The 21,417-nt window shown below is 44.5% G+C and overlaps 1 protein-coding gene across 1 annotated transcript in view; it reads right to left on the bottom strand.

Annotated features, from left to right (window-relative positions):
* The window catches only part of SLC12A8 (solute carrier family 12 member 8), a 143,587-nt gene that overhangs the window by 83,027 nt on the left and 39,143 nt on the right, over positions 1 to 21,417 (bottom strand). Inside the window, exon 5 of the mRNA XM_040484777.1 lies at positions 20,093 to 20,324. Coding sequence (XP_040340711.1) covers positions 20,093 to 20,324 — 232 coding nt within the window. The remainder of the gene's footprint in view (positions 1 to 20,092; positions 20,325 to 21,417) is intronic.

Raw genomic sequence — 21,417 nt, forward strand, 5'->3', positions numbered from 1 at the left:
ACCTTCTATTTCCTAACCTGGGCACTAGATGACATTCTGCTGTTCTTTAACCAGCATGGATATCTCAGACACTCTTCTATATACAATATATGTTTTAGAATGAAATAACTTAAGAAAGTAATTGTAATACAAATATTGGAAGCATTAATGTTTTTCCTCCTGTTTAGAGACCTCCCCTTCCATGTTCTTTCTCTGCAAAGTGATGTACTTCATTTTACAGAGAAAATCATAACTGTTTATATTTATAAAGTAATATACATTTTGTGAGATGTGGGTATGCCTTCTGTAAAAACTTTGAGAATCTTCGTTTTGCACTTTCACAGTGTCAGGCAAAAATTATATTACCTCGTAAAAAGTGGCGTGAAGACCAGATGAAATTAAGTTGGGAACTAGAAGGTCCCCCATCTCTGACTGCAGGCCTAAGTCTAGAATCATGAGAGTCTTAGGAGGCATAAAAGTTAAGGACTGAGAGCCTGGGCTCTGGGTGGACTATCTGGGTTTGATTCCTACCTCTACCAACAAGGCAACCTCCAGCAGGTACTTACCATGCACAGCCTCAGTTTCCCCACTTGTAAAATGGGAATAATCATAGTACCTACCTCTCACTGTAAGAAGTAAATAAATTAACACATGTACAACACATGAAACAATGCCTGACATATACTAAGTGCTCAGTTTTATTACTATTATATAGATAAGCAACTGTCTTACTATGCATGGCAACTATCTTTCTACAGAAGAAGTTATTTCCATCGAAGAAATCCATGAGTGTGGGGACTCACTGTGGTCAGCCCTTCTCCTCATGGCCTCCTGGTGTTCCGCAACTACCACCATCTTCTAGTCAGTGGCTGCTCGAAGATGCAGGTTGGATGAAGCAGGTGGCCTTCGCAACAAACTGTCCAAGCCTTTTCACACTTGGGACTGGGACATGGTTCCCTAAAAATGGCAAACTTGGCTTGCAGGTGGGCTGTCAAACAGCATAGCTGCCTCCTTCACCAACTAGCATCAGCCAGCACACAGGGGTGAGCAACCACTTTGCTGTAAACACGAGTCACACATGGGCCTCGGGCCGCAGTGGAGTATAGGGCAAACAGCACTGGATGGGGTGCTGGGAGAACTGGCTTGCAACCGTGGCTCTGTGTGACCCAGCAAAGGTCACTCAACCTCTCTGTGCCTAAGTTTCCTCACCCACAGGATCAGGCACATCACCCAGATTCAACATACTGAAGTTCAAGGAATCGAGGCACATGTCAGCTTTCCCTTCAATACCATATAATTAGTGTAGGGGTAAGAGAAGACACTCATGGGACAGTGAGGCTTCTGAAAACACAGCCCATCATCCAAAACTGAGTGCAGTGCTGGTGGTGACCTGTTTGGGCTTCCATTCCCATGTCTAGGCAGAGCCCATAACAACGTTATCACTTTTTAAAACATACATCTAAACTAGTTCCTATTGCAGACAATTGGCAGGTGCCCAATTAATAGATTATTCCACCAGACAGTTGAATGCATTGGCCATTGGTCAAAAATGAGGTCACCACAATCCTATGTGCTATGACTGGAAAAGCCTAATGAAAAACAATTGTCTATTTTTTAACAAATAGGAATCCATATTCCCATCTCCCTTAATTTGCCTTCCTTGGTGTGTGGTTCAGGAGCAAAGGAAGATTTTGTTCAAGGTCAAGTTGGCTTTGCTCTTTGACTCCTTTGTTGTGCGTTTGACTGTCCATGCATGTTTCACATCAGCAAATCCCCAGCCGGATTCCAGCTGACCTACAGGAATTTCTAGCCAACATTGCCAGATCCCTGGTCTTTCTCTCAAACCTGCACAGTCGGAAAGAACGGGTCAGGAGACTCCTGTCCCAGCCATCTGGACACACATGCTCAGTGGATATGCATAATATGAAGCACATGTGCTTTCTCAAAAAAAAAATTTTTTTTTCCTAAGGGATACAGAGCTGTTATTAACAGAGCCTGTGGCATCCTTCCAGCACACAGACATTCCCAGACAAAACCATCCGGGCTGACCTGCTGCAGGTAAGATCTGCACTCTGATTTTACCAGTGATTCATCTACACTCTTTTGTCGAGCATTTAATGCCTCTCCAAGCATCTCCACTCCTTGCAAACAAAAAATCCAGGAGGAAAACTTTCAAAGCCAGTTTCTTCTCAGCTGCAACCCTTCCTTCCTTCCTCCTTCCCAAGACTGTCTGACTGAACTCGCAACCTGACCCCACCCTGGGCTGGGCCCTCCACACAGGCATTGTGGCTTCTCTTGCCAGCTGCAGCCTGTGCAGACAGAATACCTGGGAACTGCTGCCAAAACAGGAAGGTCGGCGCCTCTCAGAAGGGAGGCCTGGGGAGTATCCGTCTCCTAGGTGACTACAGATAAGAGATGAAGGGGCCAGGGCTTTCCACACCTCCAGTCACATTCCAGAGCCTTTCCCTTGTACCCTCAGTCTATCTGATTCATTCTTCATTCATTCACTCAGCAAACATACTGAACACCTGCTGATATAAAGCCCTGTTCTGGAGCTGGGGACAAAAGGGGATTGAGATGTCTGTCTGTCTCCAGGGGCACCAGTGTTGCTGTGACAGGCCTCTTGGTGTAGGGGCAGCCCTGGACACCTTGGACTTCTCAGGAGCCCCCGGTGAAACCACCTCTCTGCACTCCCACCAGTAGAGTCCCGAAGATAACATGACAAACAAGGCAACGGAGGGTTTGGGTAGGGGACTGGGCAGTAGGTGATGCAGCCCCAGCCCCACCTCCTGGGCCTCATCTCTCCCTGAGCACAACAATATGGCTTCCAGAAATTAGGTCCACTCTCTGGTCCCAAGGACACATCTTGTCACAACCAATTGGAAGGTTGGCCGTGCTAATTGGCATACCTGTTGAGCTCTGATCTGGTGCGTGAATAAACCTTTCAAGCCTAAATCATCAACACCGCCTGAGTCTGCAAAAAGCCTTCAAAGCCTGCTCATTACCAGTCTACAATGGAGCAAGTCTTTAACTGGATAGCAACTAACTTTTATCCATCATGGCAAAATATGTGTTTTGCAAAGGGGGATTAGGGCAGTAATGAGGACCCCAGGCTGAGCCAGAAACCCCAGTATAGTAGCCCATTCAAAGGATCCAGCCATGAATAGCGGTAGAGGGAAAGAGAGAAGTTCAGAGTAGGAAACCAGGATATGAAGGGGGTGGGGGGGAAGGAGTCAGAAAGGGATGGAGAGAAAGGAAAAGAAAGGAAAAGAAGATAGGAAAAATCTAAAAGAGGGCTGCTTCCCATCCCTTTTACCATGGCCACAAATTCCAGCAGATGGTCGGCTGTCCCCACTAGGGGTCCTGTGGTCCTGTTCCTTTCTGAATTAGCAAAACTTTCCAAGGAGTCACCTAAGAAAGTGCAGAAACTCTCACCTCTGCTGGAGTCAGACTGCCTGAGACCAACAATATGGAGGACTGAGGGCTGAGCAGTCTGGGAGCCAGGCCTCACCCCTGCATTCTCCAGGAAGAGGAATGGGGCCTGAGGACCCAGGAAGGAGCACCAGGTCCTATCCTGATTGACATCATGCCCTGCCCTGAATTGGATCCTGGTCAGCTGACCTTGTCTATTCCCACAGTGCCGGAGGGATTCGGGAACCATGTTTTAGCCACTTCAGTACCTGGTTCTGGCTCCTCACCTAGCCTCATAGTCCTCTGTCTCGTTCCTGCTTCCCCTTCAAGCGCTGACCCATAATATCTCTGATCATGTATGGGAAGGCCCAGCCGAGACTAACAGGTTCTCAGATGCCCTTGATCTAAAGGAGAAGGTGAGCAGTAAAGGATTTGGTGGAGGAGAATGGCTCCATCACCCTTGTTCAAGGGCATGCCAGACCACCATGGAATAGTGCTTTAGAGTCAGGAGCTCTGGGTTCCAATTTCGGCTAAGCCGCTTACTATGCAATCTTAGGAAAGTTGCATAACATCTCAGGGCTTCAATGTTCTTGTCTGTAAAATGGGAATAACCATCCCACCCATATCACTAGGTTGCTTTAAGGTTTAATTAGAACGATATATGGGAACACCTGGGTGGCTCAGTCGGTTGAGTGTCTGACTTTGGCTCAGGTCATGATCTCATAGTTTGCGAGTTCGAGCCCCACATCGGGCTCTATGCTGCCAGCTCAGAGCCTGGAGCCTGCTTCGGATTCTGTGTCTCCTTCTCTCTGCCCCTCCCCCGCTCACACTCCTCCCTCTCTCTCTCTCTCTCTCTCAGAGATAAACAAACATTAAGAAACAAATTTTTTAAAGAATAATATTTGTAAAGTGCCTGACATAAAGTTGGCACTCGTTATAATTTTCCCACATACATCCATACACACGAATAAGCAGGTTTTGTGACACATAGGGCCCTTAGCTGAGTGCTAGCCAAATGAGACAGGCAGAGGAAGGAGGAGCCAGTCTCTGTCCTGAGCCCCCTCTTAGGGCAATGAATTCTTTGGTCTTGTCTCCAGGATTCTGCCAGTCTCAGCAGTATGACACGTGGCCTCACCACTGTCTGGCTCTTACTCCACTGAGTTTGTGTTAGACAGCAAAGCAGATGCTGTATGAGCAGGGGGCCAGACAGGGGTTCTCGACCCTGGGTGTACAGTAGAATCACCTGGAAAGTTAGAAAATACAGCCCAGTAGGTCCCGCCCATCGGTGCTGGGTGACTTGGTATGGGGTGGGGCTCCCCTGTCACTTCTAATGTGCAGGCAGCGTTGAGACCCCCAGAGATAGAGGCTGGGTCATCGGTTATTCCAAGAAGACTCTATTCCACTCTGCTGGACCAGGGAGGGCTGAGTTCCGAGGCCTGGCTTCTCAGAACTTACTTCGCTTCTCTGGGTTCTTGCACCTGTGAGATGGAGAAAATAACCCGGCCCAGCCTCCTTATCTGTGAGGGTCTCATGAGATGGTGGGTGTGAAAGCTTTCAGTACAGCATCACCTACTTGACCACCGTGTAGGTAAAATGCCAATGCCAGGATACCATAGACCATTCTACACAAAGGAGTCGTGCTTCCTCCTAGTACCTCTGTGGGCAGAGAGGAAAGACTGAGCGAGCTACCCTGGGACAAGGCTCCCTGGCCCTCAGAGGCCAGAAAACAAACAGCCAGAATCACGACTCCACACAGAGGCCACCTGGGGCACTGCAAGGCCTTCCAGGCAGGCCTTGCTCCCAGGCTTTGGAAAACCCTTCCCAGCAAAGCTATACAGAGACGCCCTCCCACCACAGGGGGAAAGGAGCCCACAAGGAAGGCTCAGGAAGACACGTGGCTGGGAAGATGATGCTACAGAGTCATGATGGTAGCTGGGCCACTGTCTTCATCTCAGGAAGAAAAAGGGGCCTTAGGGAAGATGTTCCAGAGTGGGGGCACAGATGTGCCATCTGCACCTGCTGGCACCAGAAGAGGTCGCAGTCTGCATCACCATCTTTCCCTTAGTGTGCGCATTCCTGCGCAAATATTTACTGAACTACTATATGCCGGGCACCGTGCATCCCAGGGACACCACAAGCCTTGTCCTCAGTACCCCAAGTGCAGGCTGATTGCAAGCTCCAGGGAAGCAGCCAAAACATTCACGTGTTTGTTATATCCTGAATGGACCAGGAAACTCGTCGGAAGAGATTATGGGGTATGTTCTTTGGTAAAGAATATTAATCTTTAGGATACCTGCTTTGTATGTTAGGAATTCTATCAGAGAGGATTTGTTGTTGTTTAATACGGAAAAGTGAAAAAAAAAAAAAGCCTCTTCTGTGAATTAAATTCCATCTTAGTATAAGTGTGGTGCTATTGGCTTCAAAATCGGCATGCTGTCCCCAAGCGCCAGCCCATCCCGGTGCTTCATCTCCAGGCCTGACTGCCCCTGGGAGCCCTCGGCCACCACACATCGCTGCCTTCTAGTCGTCTCCACTTGGACCTCACTTGAACTCTTATGCTGACCTCTCTCTCTCCCCCACATCTATTCCTGCCAGATTCCTCCCAGATCCCAGTAGCGCGAAGCCATCAGCCAGTCAGCCACGTCGCTCCACTCTGCCTCATCTCTACATCCCACCCTGCCATTTCATCTGTCTTTAACCTGCCCCCTTTCCTGTCTCCAGAGGCTCTGGAGCATCACTGCTTTCCCAGATCACTGCAACAGCCTCTCAAATAAGTTTCCTGCCTCCGTCCTCCACCCCTACCCCAAGCCACTGGTTTTCCATACCGTGGCCAGAGCAGTTTTCTAAAATGGAAAACTTATGTCACATTTCCCACTGCCCCAAGACAAAGCCCAGGCCCCTAAGCGTGACAGCCCAGGCTTTCAGGAGCTGGCTCCACGTGCTCTGCAGGCTCCTCTTCACACGTGCCACTCGGGGCTCTCTCATTTTCCCAAGCACAGCAGGCTCCTGGGTCTTTGCATGAACTGCAAGATGTGCTTCCTTCTCTTCTTCCTCTGGCTAAATCCTGTACTCCTTTAGCACTCAGAGCTCAGCAGGAATCTGCTCTGGAAAACCTTCCCTGACTCAGGCTGGACTGGGAGTCCCCCCACCCCAAAATCCTTGTCCCAGGACTTGTCACTTAATAACTGTTTACTTGTCTGGGTCTCCCGGGACACCGTAAGAGTTAAAATGAAAGAAATGGCAAGGCATGACCTACCGTGAACAAATCTCAAAAATATGGGAAAAGCAAACTGCAAAATCATTCAATCATCCACACTATTTAAATATTTACCAGGTGAGTGGGTCCATATGGTATGATAAAATGTGTGTAAAACTTTCAAAGACTAAACAATAATAGAGATCAACGGTGGTATCTACATATGTTAGAAAAATAAAAACACACGGGAGGGACAAATATCAGACTCAGGATGGTGGTCGCCGGGGGGAGAAAAGGGAGTGGACCAAAGTACTACTTAAATTGTACCTGTAACACTTTACACGTTTTTATTTTTAAGAGAGTTCTGAAACAAAACTGGCAAAATATCATCCATTAAATTTGGGGGATGGGTAGATGAGAATCTGTTACATTATTTCCTGTATATTTGAAATATTTCATCAGTACATTTTTTAAAACTTTTAATGAGGAACCAGAGTCTCCAATGCCCTCGTTAAAAACCCCGGGGGGCCTGAGCACACCGCTGTGGCTGCCCGCCCCACCACACAATCAAAAATGCAATCCGGTGTCGTAAACACTTTTATCCTCACTTTTGCCAATGAGAAAACCAAGGCTCAGAACAGGTAACCTTGCTCAAGACCACCAGAGGCTTCCAGATTTCAGACCATATTCTTCATATACAATTCCTACTATTTCATCCAAGAGAGAGCACCTATGTCAAACGGAATATGTAGAGAGAATTCTAGATGTAGGAACAGGGCTGTATTCATATGTATTTATGACTCAGTGAGTGAAGATATTTCTGGGAGAAGAGGGTGCAGGAAGGTGCAGAGTTGGAGATGCAACCAAACAAGTAATTTGGGGCTAGCCCGTGAAACTCAGTTAATACAAACCCACTAGGTTTGGACTCTGTCCTATAGGCAATAGAAGGCCGCTGGAAATGTTTAAGCTGGAGAGTAACCTAAGCAAAGCATGGTTTTAGGAAAAGTAATCTGGCTTCAGTGTACAGGAGGGTTGGTTGCCCATAGGAGATGGGTAGAATCAACCAAAAGGAAGTTCCTGGAAGGATAAATTCAGATCTGGAAATCATCTAAGTGCCCCACATAAGAAGTGGCCTCTGCTGATCTAAAGGGAGAATTGTTGGTTTGAAAAGGGTAGGAAGGTTTAAGCTACACAGAGAAATAAAAGTTCACTCCAGCTTTCCAGGCATGGGGAGATGGTGTAGACATTTGGGAGATGACCTAATTATTTGCTTATTGAGTTTTTTTCAGGTGTTTTGTTTTGTTTTGTTTTGTTTTGTTTTGTTTTGTTTTGTTTTGTTTTGGCTAGGGGGTGAGGAGGAGAAGATAAATAAAGGGAAGAGGAAAAAATGCAAGACTTCAGTTTTGCTTCTAATTCAAGGTGATGCTCAGACATCCAGGGAGAAATGGAATGGCAGGTGGTGACATGGGAGCTCCATCCAAGAAAGCTGAGGAAGCAGACGACAGCAGCAGTGGTGCTGGCAGGATCCCTCTGAAGAAGACAGCACAGAGAAAAGCAGCGCTGACAACGGACCCGTGGTCCCCTGCCTGTGTCCAGGACAAGAAGACTCAGAAAAGAGTCAAGGCAGCATTGTGTTGAAGAAGAAATGGGAAGAGACTGATTCCAGTCAGCACAGGTGGTTGCCGTAGTCTGAAGGTTTGTGTACCCTCCCCTCCAAATTCATATGTTGAAGCCTAATCCTCAGTGCGATGGTATGTGGAGGTGGGCCTTTGGGATGTGATTAGGTCATGAGGGTGGAGTCTTCTTGAATGGGATCAGTGCCCTTATAAAGGAGGCCTCAGAAAGTTTCCTTGCCCTCTGGTCACATGAGGACACAGTGAGAGGACAGCCTTCTACAAACTAGGAAGCAGGCCCTTGCAAGACATTACATCTGCCAGTGCCTTGATTTTGGATTTCCAGCCTCCAGAACTGTGAAAAATAAATGTCCATTGTTTATAAGCCACCCGGTCTAGGGTATTTTGTTATAGCAGCCTGAGTGGACTGAGACAGTGGTCAGTGGTGCAAGGGGGTCAGGTATAAGAAATGAGCAAATGTTCTGGATTTAAAGACCAAGAGGTCATTGGGACCTCAAGTACAGCATTTTCAGCAGATGGCAGAGTCAGCCATGCCTGACCCTTGATCTTTTAATAGCTCGTAACAGCAAGCTGGCCTTACAGCTGGGCATAGGCGGACCCAGATCCCACCCACCAGACTCAGCACATGAACCTGTGCCTGCCCAAGCCGTGCACTGAGCAACAGCCCCCTCCCACGGATGGCAGTGTACCCAGGCAGAGCAGAGCAGAGCAGAGCAGAGCATGTGAAGTGGACTGGAGGAGACTACAGACCCATGCAAAGCAGCCATCTTCCTAGATAACCAAAAAGTTAAGCTTGGAGATGCATAATTTCATTTTTAAATGCAGAACATAGAATTAAAATGTGCCACATGTCACTTTATTTTCTAAAATGTATTTTATCTATATTTGCCTGACTTCTATGGCAATAAAATCGTTTTGGCATGACACACATCTTACATAAATGAAAATATAATCCAACAAAATGGCATTTTAGGAGCCTTAAGCCAAACAAATGTTTGAGAGGGCCTTGTTTAAATTAAGTTGCCGTGCTATTTAGCTTTTTACAGTAATGTAGCTGTGTCTCCACAGAGCCTTGTGCAAGGATGCTGTTTTGGAAGAGACAGGATGGGAGATGGGGAGAGAGAGAGGGGCCTGTGCTGACTGCTTGCAGGCCAAGGAGTCAAGAAGTGAGGAAATGGAGATGAAGAGTAAGATCCATTTTTATAGGCAGCATGGAGACGAAATGAGAGACACGACATAGTGGCTTGAGATGCAGGATGAGGTGTGACATAGGAGCCTGAGTGCAGGGAAGGATGCACCAGGTGAAAGACACCGGACTAAATGAAAGTCTGCACCCTGACCATGAGTCTGCCAGCCCTGTTCCTCTGCCCTGTTCCCAGCACTGTGGCAGCCAGGCTTGTCCGAGGCAGGAGACTGGAGAGTTCTCTGGAAGACACTAACTGTACCAGAGGAAAGACCTACAGAAACTCACATTTGGGAGACTTGGGTGAAACAGCCCAGTGTGCCACACCATCACCCCACAGTGAAGCCTCCCACCACAACTGCCACCTCCACTACATAGACCTTCCAATGGCTGACCAGTGCCTCCTTATTAAAAATGAATGGGGGCACCTGGGTGGCTCAGTCGGTCAGTTGAGCATCCCAACTCTTGGTTTTGGCTCAGGTCATGTTCTCATGGTTCATGAGAGCCCCAAGACGGGCTCCGTGTTGACAGTAAGGAGTCTGCCTGGGATTCTCTCTCTCCTTCTCTCTCTGCCCCTCACCCTTCCCCAACATTGTGCGCACAGGTGCATGTGTGTGCACACTCTCTCTCAAAACAAATAAATAAACTTTTAAAATAAATAAATAAATAAATAAATAAATAAATAATGAATGAATGAATGAACAGGGGCACCTGGGTGGCTTAGCTGGTTGAGTGTCAGACTCTTGATTTCACTCAGGTCATGATCTCCCAGTTATAGGATTGAGCCCTGTGTCAGGCTCCACACTGGGCACTAAGCCTGCTTCGGAGTCCCTCCCTGCCCCTTCCCCACTCATTCTCTCTCTGTCTCTGTCTCTCTCTCTCAAAATAAATAAACTTTAAAAAAGAAAAAAGAAAAAAAAAAGAATGAACAGCCAGGGACTACCAGACATTGAAGAAAGCTTGCATCACTTAACACAGAGAACAAAACAAGATAATAGAAATAAGGAAATGCAGAAAAAAACAGATAATGTTGAGAGCAGAAGAAAATTTGACAAGAAAAAAAAAACTCCTATAAGTTATAGCCTAAAAGAATCAAAATGAGATATTATATTCATGAAACAAGATTCTCAAATTATCAAAGAACAACAAAGAGCTCTTGGAAATTAAGGCTGGTCAAAACGAAAAATTTACTACATTAGAAATAAAGTTGAAGAACTCTCCCATACAGATGGAAAAAAAGGAATATGCTAGAGAAGAGAGAAGATGAAAATAATAATAATAACAGGAGGTTCAAGCCAGGAGCTCTAATATCCGAGTATTCAGAATTCAAGGAAAAAATTAAAAATTAAAAAAGAGAGAAAAAACAAAGGGGAAGAAATTGTCAAAGAAATAATTTGAAAATTCCAGCTCGAAAGTGCCCCAGGTCAACAAATAGCAATTTTCATCATGAAATCTTAGAACCTCAAGGGAAAAGGGAAGGTTCTGAAGCACTTGAAGGAGAGAAAGAGGTCACTTACCAGGAGCAGAAATCCAAATAGCACCAAACTCCTGGATGCTGCTGAATGCCAGAAGGTAGAGCAATGACTTCAAAATTCTATGGGAAGTGATTTTCAGCCTAGATTTTTATATCTCCTACCAGTCACTCCTACCAAAGTGACATTTTCCATCCTAGACAGAAGAGGATGATTTGGGATCCAGACAGTAGGGACAGCACCTGGGAGAAGTGAGGGCAAGTACCAAACAACAGCTGTGATCCTGGCCTGATATCATCCATCCAGAAGGAAGGTCAGGATGGGGTTTCCAAGAGAAAATGTAACATAGAGAGAATTGGGGAAAATGCCTATACATATTTAAAAGCTCTATGGATGGGGCTCCTGGGTGGCTCAGTCGATTAGGTGCTCATGTCTAGTTCAGGTCATGATCTCACAGTTTGTGGGTTCAAGCTCCTCATCGGGCTCTGTGCTCACAGCTCAGAGCCTGGAGCCTGCTTCAGATTCTGTGTCTCCCTCTCTCTCTGCCCGCCCCCCCCCCCGACTTGTGCTCTGTCTCCCTCTCTTTCTCAAAAATAAACAAACATCAAAAAAATAAAAAATAAAATAAAAATAAAACTCTATGGATATTTTTATAACGGTGATTTAAAAAAACTAGAGGGGTGCCTGGGTGGCTCGGTTGGTTAAGCATCTGACTTCGGCTCACATCATGATCTCATGGTTCATAGGTTCGAGCCCCATGTCAGGCTCTGTGCTGACAGCATGGAGCCTGGAGCCTGCTTTGGATTCTGTGTCTCCCTCTCTCTCTGCCCTTACCCCACTCATGGTCTATCTGTCTACTTCTCTCTCTCTTTCTCTCAAAAATAAATAAACACTAAAAAAAAATTTTTTAAGCTAGAAAATAAAGCAAATGAAAAAAATAGAGCATAGTGGATTGAATTGTGGACCCTAACAAGATATGCCCACACACTAACCCTAGAAACTTGTGAATGTGGCCTTATTTGGGAAATAGGTCTTTGCAGATATAATTAAGTTAAGGATCTCCAGATGGGATCATCTCGGATTATCCAAACTGGACCATTTCCAGTGACAAGTTGTCCTCCTGAGTTTCTCACAGAGGAGAGGCAAGAGGAGGAGAAGGCCATGTGACCACAGAGGCAAAGGTGGGAGCAATGTGGCCACCAGCCAAGGAACACCAGGAGCCACCAGAAGCTGGAAGAGACTAGGAAGTGTTCTCCTCTAGAGACTTGGGAGGGGGTGTGCCCCTCCAACACCTCGCTCTTCCACCTCTGGCCTCGAGAACCATGAGCTGCTATATTTCTGTTGCTTTAAGCCACCCAGTTTGCGGTGGTTTGTTAAGGCAGCCCCAGGAACTAAGACATAGAGTAAGCTTAGTTTCAGGAGAAGCTGAAGATATACAAACAAGAAAGCAATCAGAGTATGCAATTTGGCTCAAAAATGAGTATCTTTATGTATATGTATTACTTTAACTACACATAAAAATTAATTTTAAAAGAACAAATGACATATTAGAAAAAACTTTTCAACATATACAACAAACACTGTCTAGCACTAATAAAAGCTAACCAGGTATTTGTTTTATTTTGAATCAATTGTGAAGGTAGATGAGTTACAAATCATTGAAAAGGAAGATAGCACAAAGGAACAATAGGGAAAGATTATAAATAATTCAAAAAAAATAAATATAAATGGCAATAAAAATATGAATAAAATAATTCTCATTAATGATTTCAGAAAAATTAATTTTTTTTAAACGAGCACAATTTTTGCCCATCATTTCTTGCCAGAAATTTAAAAAAATGAACATATCCAATATTGTTCAGGGTACGGGGAATCAATAACTCTTACACACTGTCAGTGAGAGTTCAAAATGGAACAACTTTATGAGAAGCCAGTTTGGCAGCACATAATAAAATTTAAAAAAAATCTTTTAATGTTTATTTTTGAGAGAGAGACAGAATGGGGGAGGGGCAGAGACAGAGGGAGACACAGAATCCAAAGCAGGCTCCAGGCTCTGAGCTGTCAGCACAGAGCCCTACACAGGGCTCAAACTCACAGACTGCGAGATCATGACCTGAGCCAAAGTTGGACACTTAACTGACTGAGCCACCCAGATGCCCCAGAACCTATCAAAATTTAAAATATTCTTGAGCTTTGTCCTATTAATTCTATTTTCAACCCTTGATCCTATAGAAATAAGCTTTAAATTTTGCACAACGATATTCATGTCAGCAATACTTCTAGTAGCAACAAACTAGAAAAAAACTAAATATCCATCAATAAACAAATGTTTAAATATAAAGTATTTTCAGCTTATTATATGGAATACTATTTAAGTGTCAAAAAAAGAATGAGGGAATCCCAAATGTACTGACATTACAGTCATGATGTCCATAATATATTATTGAGTACAAGAGGAAAAATAGCAGGGCGCCTGGGTGGCTCAGTCGGTTAAGTGTCCGACTTCAGCTCAGGTCATGATCTCATGGCTCGTGAGTTTGAGTCCCGCGTCGGGCTCTGTGCTGACAGCTCAGAGCCTGGAGCCTGCTTTGGATTCTGTGTCTCCCTCTCACTCTGCCCCTAACCCACTCGCATTCTGTCTCTGTCTTTCTCAAAAATAAATAAACATTAAAAAAAAAAGAGGAAAAATAGTAGAACAACAGAATTTAAGCACATTTTTACAAAGAACTATGTTATATGTGTTTATGTACATGCACATGCACTTGAAAATAGACTGGAAAGATATTTACCAATCTCCCTCTGGGGAGCAGGAGCAGAAGAAGAGAGTAGGGGAGGGAACTTCCACTTTTTATTTTATATTTCAATATTTTTAAAATTCTTATAAAACATTTGTCTCTGAAATAAAGGGGAAATATAATTTCACTTAAGTGTACTTAAATTTTTTTTTTCTGATTTTAAAATGAACTGTTATGGTTTAAAGTGTGTCTTCAAATTCTTTGACACGTCTCCATTCAAAATTATAGAAACTAATTTCCCTCCCTTTGAAGAGGACCGAACTAAGTGATTCACTTCTAACAAAGAGACTATGGCGGAAGTAGGGCTCTGTGACTTCTGAAGCTAGATCATGTGAAGGACAGAGCGTGCGCTCTCTCTCCTTCTTGTTCCCTCTGATTGCTCTCAGGGAGGCTGGCCACCGCATGACTTGGGGACACGTAAGCAGCTTTCAGGAAAGGACAACATGGAGGAGGAGGGAGGCCTCCCTCCAAAAACCAACCCCAACTTGCCAGCCAGCTCCTCCAGCCCTGGTCAAGCTTTTAGGCAGCTGCTGCCCCTGCTGACGTCTGACTGAGCCTCATGAGAAACCTTGAGCCAGAACCACCAGCAATGCCGTAGCTAAGTTCCTAGCCCACAGAAAAGGCAAGAAATAATAAATGTTGATTGTTGTCTTATGCCACTAACTTTTGGGGTGATGTATTTGACAGCAGTATATAAGGAATGCCTGTACCAAGCTCCCTGGGGAGGGCAGAGGTGTGAAAATGAAGTGTGGTCTTACTTTCCACGTTCTTACTTTATACATTCCAGGACTGTTTAGATTTTTTTCTAGTTAGTCTTTTATATTTAAATAAAGAGACAGAAATAAAGTTAGGCTTAAGTGTATTTTTAAAACATCCCTTCCCTGATTTTAAACATAACACAAAAGAAAATGGACAAAGTTGCAGGTCTGACACCAGCCAACCCCAGCCCTCCCTAGAAAGTAGCAATAACCAAGCCAGTGTGGTATTGGAGAACAAGCAAAGAGCACTAGAACAGAGCAGGGAGCCCAGAAATAGACACACACAGATACAGTCAACAGATCTCTGACAAAGGAGCAAAGGCAGCGTGGTCTTTTAAAAAATGGTGCAACACCAGGGCAGGCACATGCAAAAGCAAATCTGGACATTGACCTTACACAGTACACAAAATTGACTCAAAACAGATTACAGATTTAAACGTAAAACACAAAACTGTAAAAAGTCTAGAAGATAACATAGGAGACAATCTACATGACCTTTGATTTAATCATGAGTTTTCTAGGTACAACACCAAAAGCATGATCCATGAAAGAAAAATATTGATGTTAGATTTCATGACAATTAAAAACTTCAGCTCAGCAAAAGACATTGTTAAAAGAATAAAAAGATGGGGCACCTGGGTGGCTCAGTCGGTTAAGCGTCCGACTCTTGATTTTGGCTCAGGTAATGATCTTACAATTTGTGAGTTTGAGCGCCACGTGGGGCTCCAGGCTGACAGCGCTGAGTCTGCTTGGGATTCTTTCTCTCTCTTCCTCTCTCTCTCTCTGCCCCTCCCCTGCTCTCTCTCTCAAAATAAATTAATAAAAACTTTAAAAAATAAAGTATTAAATGTAAAAAGACTATCAATATAGAATTATATATATATATATTAATAAAAACTTTATAAAAATAAAGTATTAAACGTAAAGAGACTATCAATATAGAATTCTATATCTATCAATATAGAATTATATATAAGGAAAGTCCTGGCTCAGTCAGTTAAGTGTCTGACTTTGGCTCAGGTCATGATCTCACAGCTTGTGAGTTTAAGCCCCACATTAGGCTCCATGCTGACAGCTCAGCGCCTGGACCCTGCTTCGGATTCTGCGTCTCCCTCTCTCTCTGCCCCTCCCGCAGCTTGTGCTCTCTCTGCCTCTCAAAAATAAACATTAAAAAAATTTATTTTAAGAATAAAAAGATAAGCCATGGACCGGGAGAAAATATTTACAAGACCTACATGTGATAAAGGGTTTGTGTCCAAAATATACACAGAATTCTTAAAACTCAGCAATAAGAAAACAACCAGATTAAAAAATGGTCAAAAGACCTGAACAGACACCTCACCAAAGATGACATACAGATATCAAATAAACATATGAAAAGATGCTTAATATTATATGTGATTACTGAATTTCAAATTCAAATAACGAGATGCTACTATTAGAGAGAGATACATATCAGAGTGTTTAACATCCAACACACTGACAACACCAAACACTGGTGACAATGTGGAGCAACAGGAACTCTCACCAGCTGCTGGTGGGGATACAAAATGGCACAGCCATTTGGGAAGGCAGTTTGGCAGTTTCTTAGAGAGGTAAACATAGTCTTACTGTATGACCCAGCATTCGTGCTCCTAGGTATTTATTCAAATGGGTTAAAAAGCTGTATCTTCAACAAAACCTGCACACAAATGTTTACAGACATTTTATTCATAATTGCCAAAAGATGGAATCAACCAAAATGTCCTTTAATTAGGTGAATGGATTAAAAAAAAAAAAACTGAGTTACAACTACACAATGAAATATTCAGTGACAAAAAGGCATGAACTAGCGAGTCACAAAAAGGCACAGAGAACCCTTGAATGCATTTGCTTAGTGAAAGAAGTGAGTCTGAAAAGGCTACATACCATATGATTCCAACTCTAGGAAAGGCAAAACAAGAGAGGGAAAGAGTAAGATCAGTGGTTGTCAAGAGTTCAAGGGTGGGAGGAAGGAGGAATGAACAAGTGGAGCACAGGAATTTCTGACACCTTAAAACTATTCTCTACGACACTGTAATGGTGGATACACATTATTATTGTAAGAGCTCACAGAACTGCACAACACAAAGGGTGAATCCTACTCTAAACCATGGACTTCAGGTACCAATAAGGTATCAACATTGGTTCATCACTTGTAATGAACATGCCACAGTAATGAGAGATATTGATAAGAGGGGGGAACGGAAGTGGGGAAAGGAGAGGGAAAAGATATGGGGACCTCTGCACCATCTGCTCAATTTTCCATAAACCTAAAACTGCCCTAAAAAATTCAGTCTATTAGGGGCACCTGGGTGGCTCAGTCAGTTAAGCATCTGACTCTTGGTTTTGGCTCTCAGGTTGTGATCTCACAGTTCATGAGATTGAGCCCCTTGATAGGCTCTGTGCTGACAGTGTGGAGCCTGCTTGGGATTCTGTCTCCCTTTCTCTCTCTGCACACCCCTTTCTCAAAATAAATAAATAAATCAACTTAAAAAAATACAGTCTATTAATTTTTTAAGTAGCACTAACCAACTGATGGAAAAGGAGAAATGCCTTTTTTTTTTTTAATTTTTTTTTCAACGTTTATTTATTTTTGGGACAGAGAGAGACAGAGCATGAACGGGGGAGGGGCAGAGAGAGAGGGAGACACAGAATCGGAAACAGGCTCCAGGCTCTGAGCCTTCAGCCCAGAGCCCGACGCGGGGCTCGAACTCACGGACCGCGAGATCGTGACCTGGCTGAAGTCGGACGCTTAACCGACTGCGCCACCCAGGCGCCCCAGAAATGCCTTTTTTAAGTAGCACTAACCAATTGATGGAAAAGGATAACGCCGCCACCCATAACCTCAGCAGAAAGACAGCCACTGCTGACACTTAGGTATAGTTCCTTCCAGTCCTTTTTCCAGCCTTTTTTCAAATGTCTATGTGCATGTCGTTTTTCCAAAGGGCTGAAATCATTCTGCTAAATGCATTCTGAAGGTTTATGATCTAGTTTTAGTTTGGATTTTTAACTGCAAAGAAAGTAGCCCATATAAAACATCAGTGATACCAAAAACAGATTTGAGAGGGGCCAGTTGCCATGGAAATGATTGAAAATAAATTTCACTTCACACTACACCCTGCTAATGCACTGACCAGAAAGAAGGAGAAATACTTGGAGTAACAGAAGAGCAGCCAAGATAGCTTCTAATCGAGAAGAAGGAAAACACATCGGCCTAGTGAGGTTTCAAAGAGGCTAGAAGCATCAACCTGCAATTTAATTAATTAAGCTTTTTCAGCAACCACGCTGATGGAGGGAGAAAGCACCCAGGAATGGGAGACTGGAGTGGACCCCCTCGCCCCCACTGACAGTTAGTTTTACAGCCAAACAGCCAGCAGGTCTCCCTCCGGATGTGGGCTTGTCTCTGCAGTTGGTGCAAGGCCAGGAAACAAATCATTCCTCCCCTGCGATGGAGATGCTCCAAGTGTTTAGCAAGCTGCAAGGCCCAGGCGCCAAGTGATCGGTTTGGACACTGCATTGGCTCTTAACATTGGAGCGGGTCCTGGGGCAGCCCTCCTGCACAGGGCTTAACCCTTTAGATGCTGGGTCATGGGCAGTCTGGAGGTTCTGGGGCAGGGATCAGGATGTCAGAGTGCAGGGGGCACTCAGGGAGCTCAGGGGAGAGGCTATTTTCCAACAGAAGAATTTGAACATATGAAAAATAAGGCCAGGGTAGCGTGTACCAACTGAATTCTGAACTTCTCGCAACCAACATCTTTATGAAAGACACTATTTAGAACACGCGAGGGCAGCCCTCACGGGGAAAGCAGAGCTATTATCACCAAAAGGCAGCTGGTGGTGTAAAAACAGACATCGCTTCCTACCTAGGAAACAGCGCGACTACATATGTGAATAGATCCAGTTTCATTCCCAGCTCTGCCACGGATCACCATGAGTGATATACTCCCCAGTTTCCTCATCTGTAAAATGGGTATAACTGTTCTTCTCTCATTTCCTACCTAGGAAACAGCACGACTACATATGTGAATAGATCCAGTTTCATTCCCAGCTCTGCCACGGATCACCATGAGTGATATAATCCCCAGTTTCCTCATCTGTAAAATGGGTATAACTGTTCTTCTCTCATGGGTTATGGTAAGGATTCCACGAGCTAAGTCATGTGCAGTGCTAAGCACCAGGCCTGGCACAAAACAGGCGCTCGCCCCCACCATCACAGGCACTTGTGCTGCAGGTCTGTTTCTTTTCTTCTCTTTTCTATCATAGAGGATGGCCCCATTTCCCTTTCCCTATCCAGATTCCAATGTAGATGCCTGGCCACTGTTGCCATAAAAAGCCAGAGTCCCCAAAGTGTGAAATATCAGGCAGTTATCTTTTTTCTAAGGCACCCATGAACAGCCCTGTACTCTGGAGAGGAACAAAGACTTCTGATGCCAAACCAACCCAGACCACAAAGCTATACCCTTACAGACACTGTGGGCAACAGCATCCCACTCAAAGCATAAGGATTGGGGATTATAGCTGCCAAGCATCCTCCAGGCCCAGGAAAACCCAGGGTTAAACAGTGGTCCATCCGTTACCAACATGTGACACCATTTCCAAATGGTCCAGAATACACCTGCTGTTTATTCTCCTTCTTTAAGCTTAGTTAATGGACTTATGTTCTTATTTTGAAAGAAAATGTACTATTAAAGAAACTATAGGTGATCAACCTATATCTGTTCCCATCTCCCACAAATGACAGTTGGTAGCATTTGTAATATTTGCATCAAGTCCTTTTAACACAAAAGAGGGGCGCCTGGGTGGCACAGTCAGTTAAGCGTCCGACTCCTGACTTCGGCTCAGGTCACAATCTCACGGTTTGTGGGCTTGAGCCCCATGTCAAGCTCCATGCTGGGCATAAAGCCTACTTGAGATTCTCTCTCTCTCTCCCTCTCCCTCTGCCCCTCCCCCACCAGCACGCATGTGTGCATGTGCAAGCTCTCTCTCTCTGTCTCTAAAATAAAAAATAGGGGCGCCTGGGTGGCTCAGTCGGTTAAGCGTCCGACTTCAGCTCAGGTCATGATCTCACGGTCCGTGAGTTCGAGCCCTGTGTCGGGCTCTGTGCTGACAGCTCAGAGCCTGGAGCCTGTTTCAGATTCTGTGTCTCCCTCTCTCTCTACCCCTCCCCTGTTCATGCTCTGTCTCTCTCTGTCTCAAAAATAACAAATAAACGTTAAGAAAAAATTTAAAAAAATAAATAAATAAGTGAAACAAAAGAAATAAAATATGACACACAAAATTGAAATCTATCTTCTTACCTACTTTCAAATCTATTTCCTGCCCACTCTCCCAATCACTGTTAATGAATTTAATCTTTATCTAGTCCAGTTCTACTTTATTCTTTGTTTTAAATGTTCCTATTTTTTTTTTAACAGAAAGAAAATAAAAAGGAATGTGAAAAATATGCTAAATGAAAATGCCTATGTGAGGAGGGGCTTTCGGGCCTCTGCAGCCAAGATACACCCACTCACCTGCTCCAGGAACAGCACACTCCTGGTAGGCAAAGCTTATGGGGAGGGAGTCCTGCAAACTCACACCTACACACATCTAGAAAGCAGTGCAGACCCCTAGAAGACCCCATCCACTCAACTCCCAAAGGCTTACCTGGGTCCAGGTGTGTGAAAGAGCCCACCACGAAGTCCAGTGTGGACACGGCCAGCAGGAACAGCAGCAGCAGCTGGAGGCGGATTATCCATTTGACACCTGCTAGGTTAATCCCCAGCAAGGCCAGATGCACCACCACCGAAATTCCTCGCACGGCCCAGATACTCCTGAGGCTCAGCAAATCGGAGATGGACTCAGCAAAGCCGGTGATGTACATGGCCCCTGCGACACACTGACAGGCAAGCAAGGTGAGAAGAGTTGGCAAGAGAACAGAGAATCAGGAACCCGTGGGTCAGACCCGCCCAGCACTGAGGGTTGCACCCACCCTCATCAGGGCTCAGCACCTGGGAACCAACATGGGGGAGGGGTCAGCGAGCCCTTCCTGGCCATGCCCTCTGCCTCTGGCCCCATTTCTTCTCATCTACGTCTCTACCATCACCCAGAGGGGAGCACAAATGCCAGTCAGTAGTGACTAAGATGAGAAGGAGGGAGATGGGACTCGGGGCCAAAGAGCACTCTGGACTTCTCTGTCTGAGTTATTCAAGAGCTAAACAGAATAGAAGCACACAGGGGGTCCCCTCGCAGAGCCTAAGAAAGGCACTAACGCAAACCCCAGTTTTTTCTCCACTTCTTTGTAGGTCACTATTATTTAAAAAAAAAAAAATTACCTGAAATTTAGAATAAGAAAAAAAAAAGTGGGCAGCAAATCCTTTCAATGTCATATGGAACAAAGGCTACCCAAGGACTGGCTAGGTGAATGTACTTAGTTCTACTCATTGTTTACTATTGATTAAACGTGTTAAATGTCCCAGACTTTATGAAGTTACTGTCCATTTATAGATTTTTTTTTCCCAGCAGAGATGCAAATAGCTTCTGTCCAGTGGAACAGACAATCCAAAAGATTCAGTTTCTTATCCTGTAAGACATTAACCAATTTTGTAACAGCAATCTTATCCTTACATTTATTTATGAAATTGCTTCACCAGGAACTAGGTACATCTTACTGGCTCCTCCATTAATTAATTAGTTAAAAAAAAAATCTTTGGTCCATGTATATTTTATATTTGCCTGAAAGTCATGATTTTATCTTTGAAAAAAATATTTAAGGGGCACCTGGGTGGTTCAGTGGGTTAAGCATCTGACTTTGACTCGGGTCATGATCTCGTGGTTCATGAGTTCGAGCCCCATGTGGGACTCTGTGCTGACAGCTTAGAGCCTGGAGCCTACTTAGGATCCTGTGTCTCCCTCTCTCTCTCTGCTCGTGCTCTGTCTCAAGAGAATATATATATATATATATATATATATATATATATATATATATATAT

The sequence above is a fragment of the Herpailurus yagouaroundi genome, unplaced genomic scaffold (genome assembly GCF_014898765.1).
Source record: "Herpailurus yagouaroundi ecotype Mexico unplaced genomic scaffold, PumYag 162, whole genome shotgun sequence".
NCBI lineage: Eukaryota > Metazoa > Chordata > Mammalia > Carnivora > Felidae > Herpailurus > Herpailurus yagouaroundi.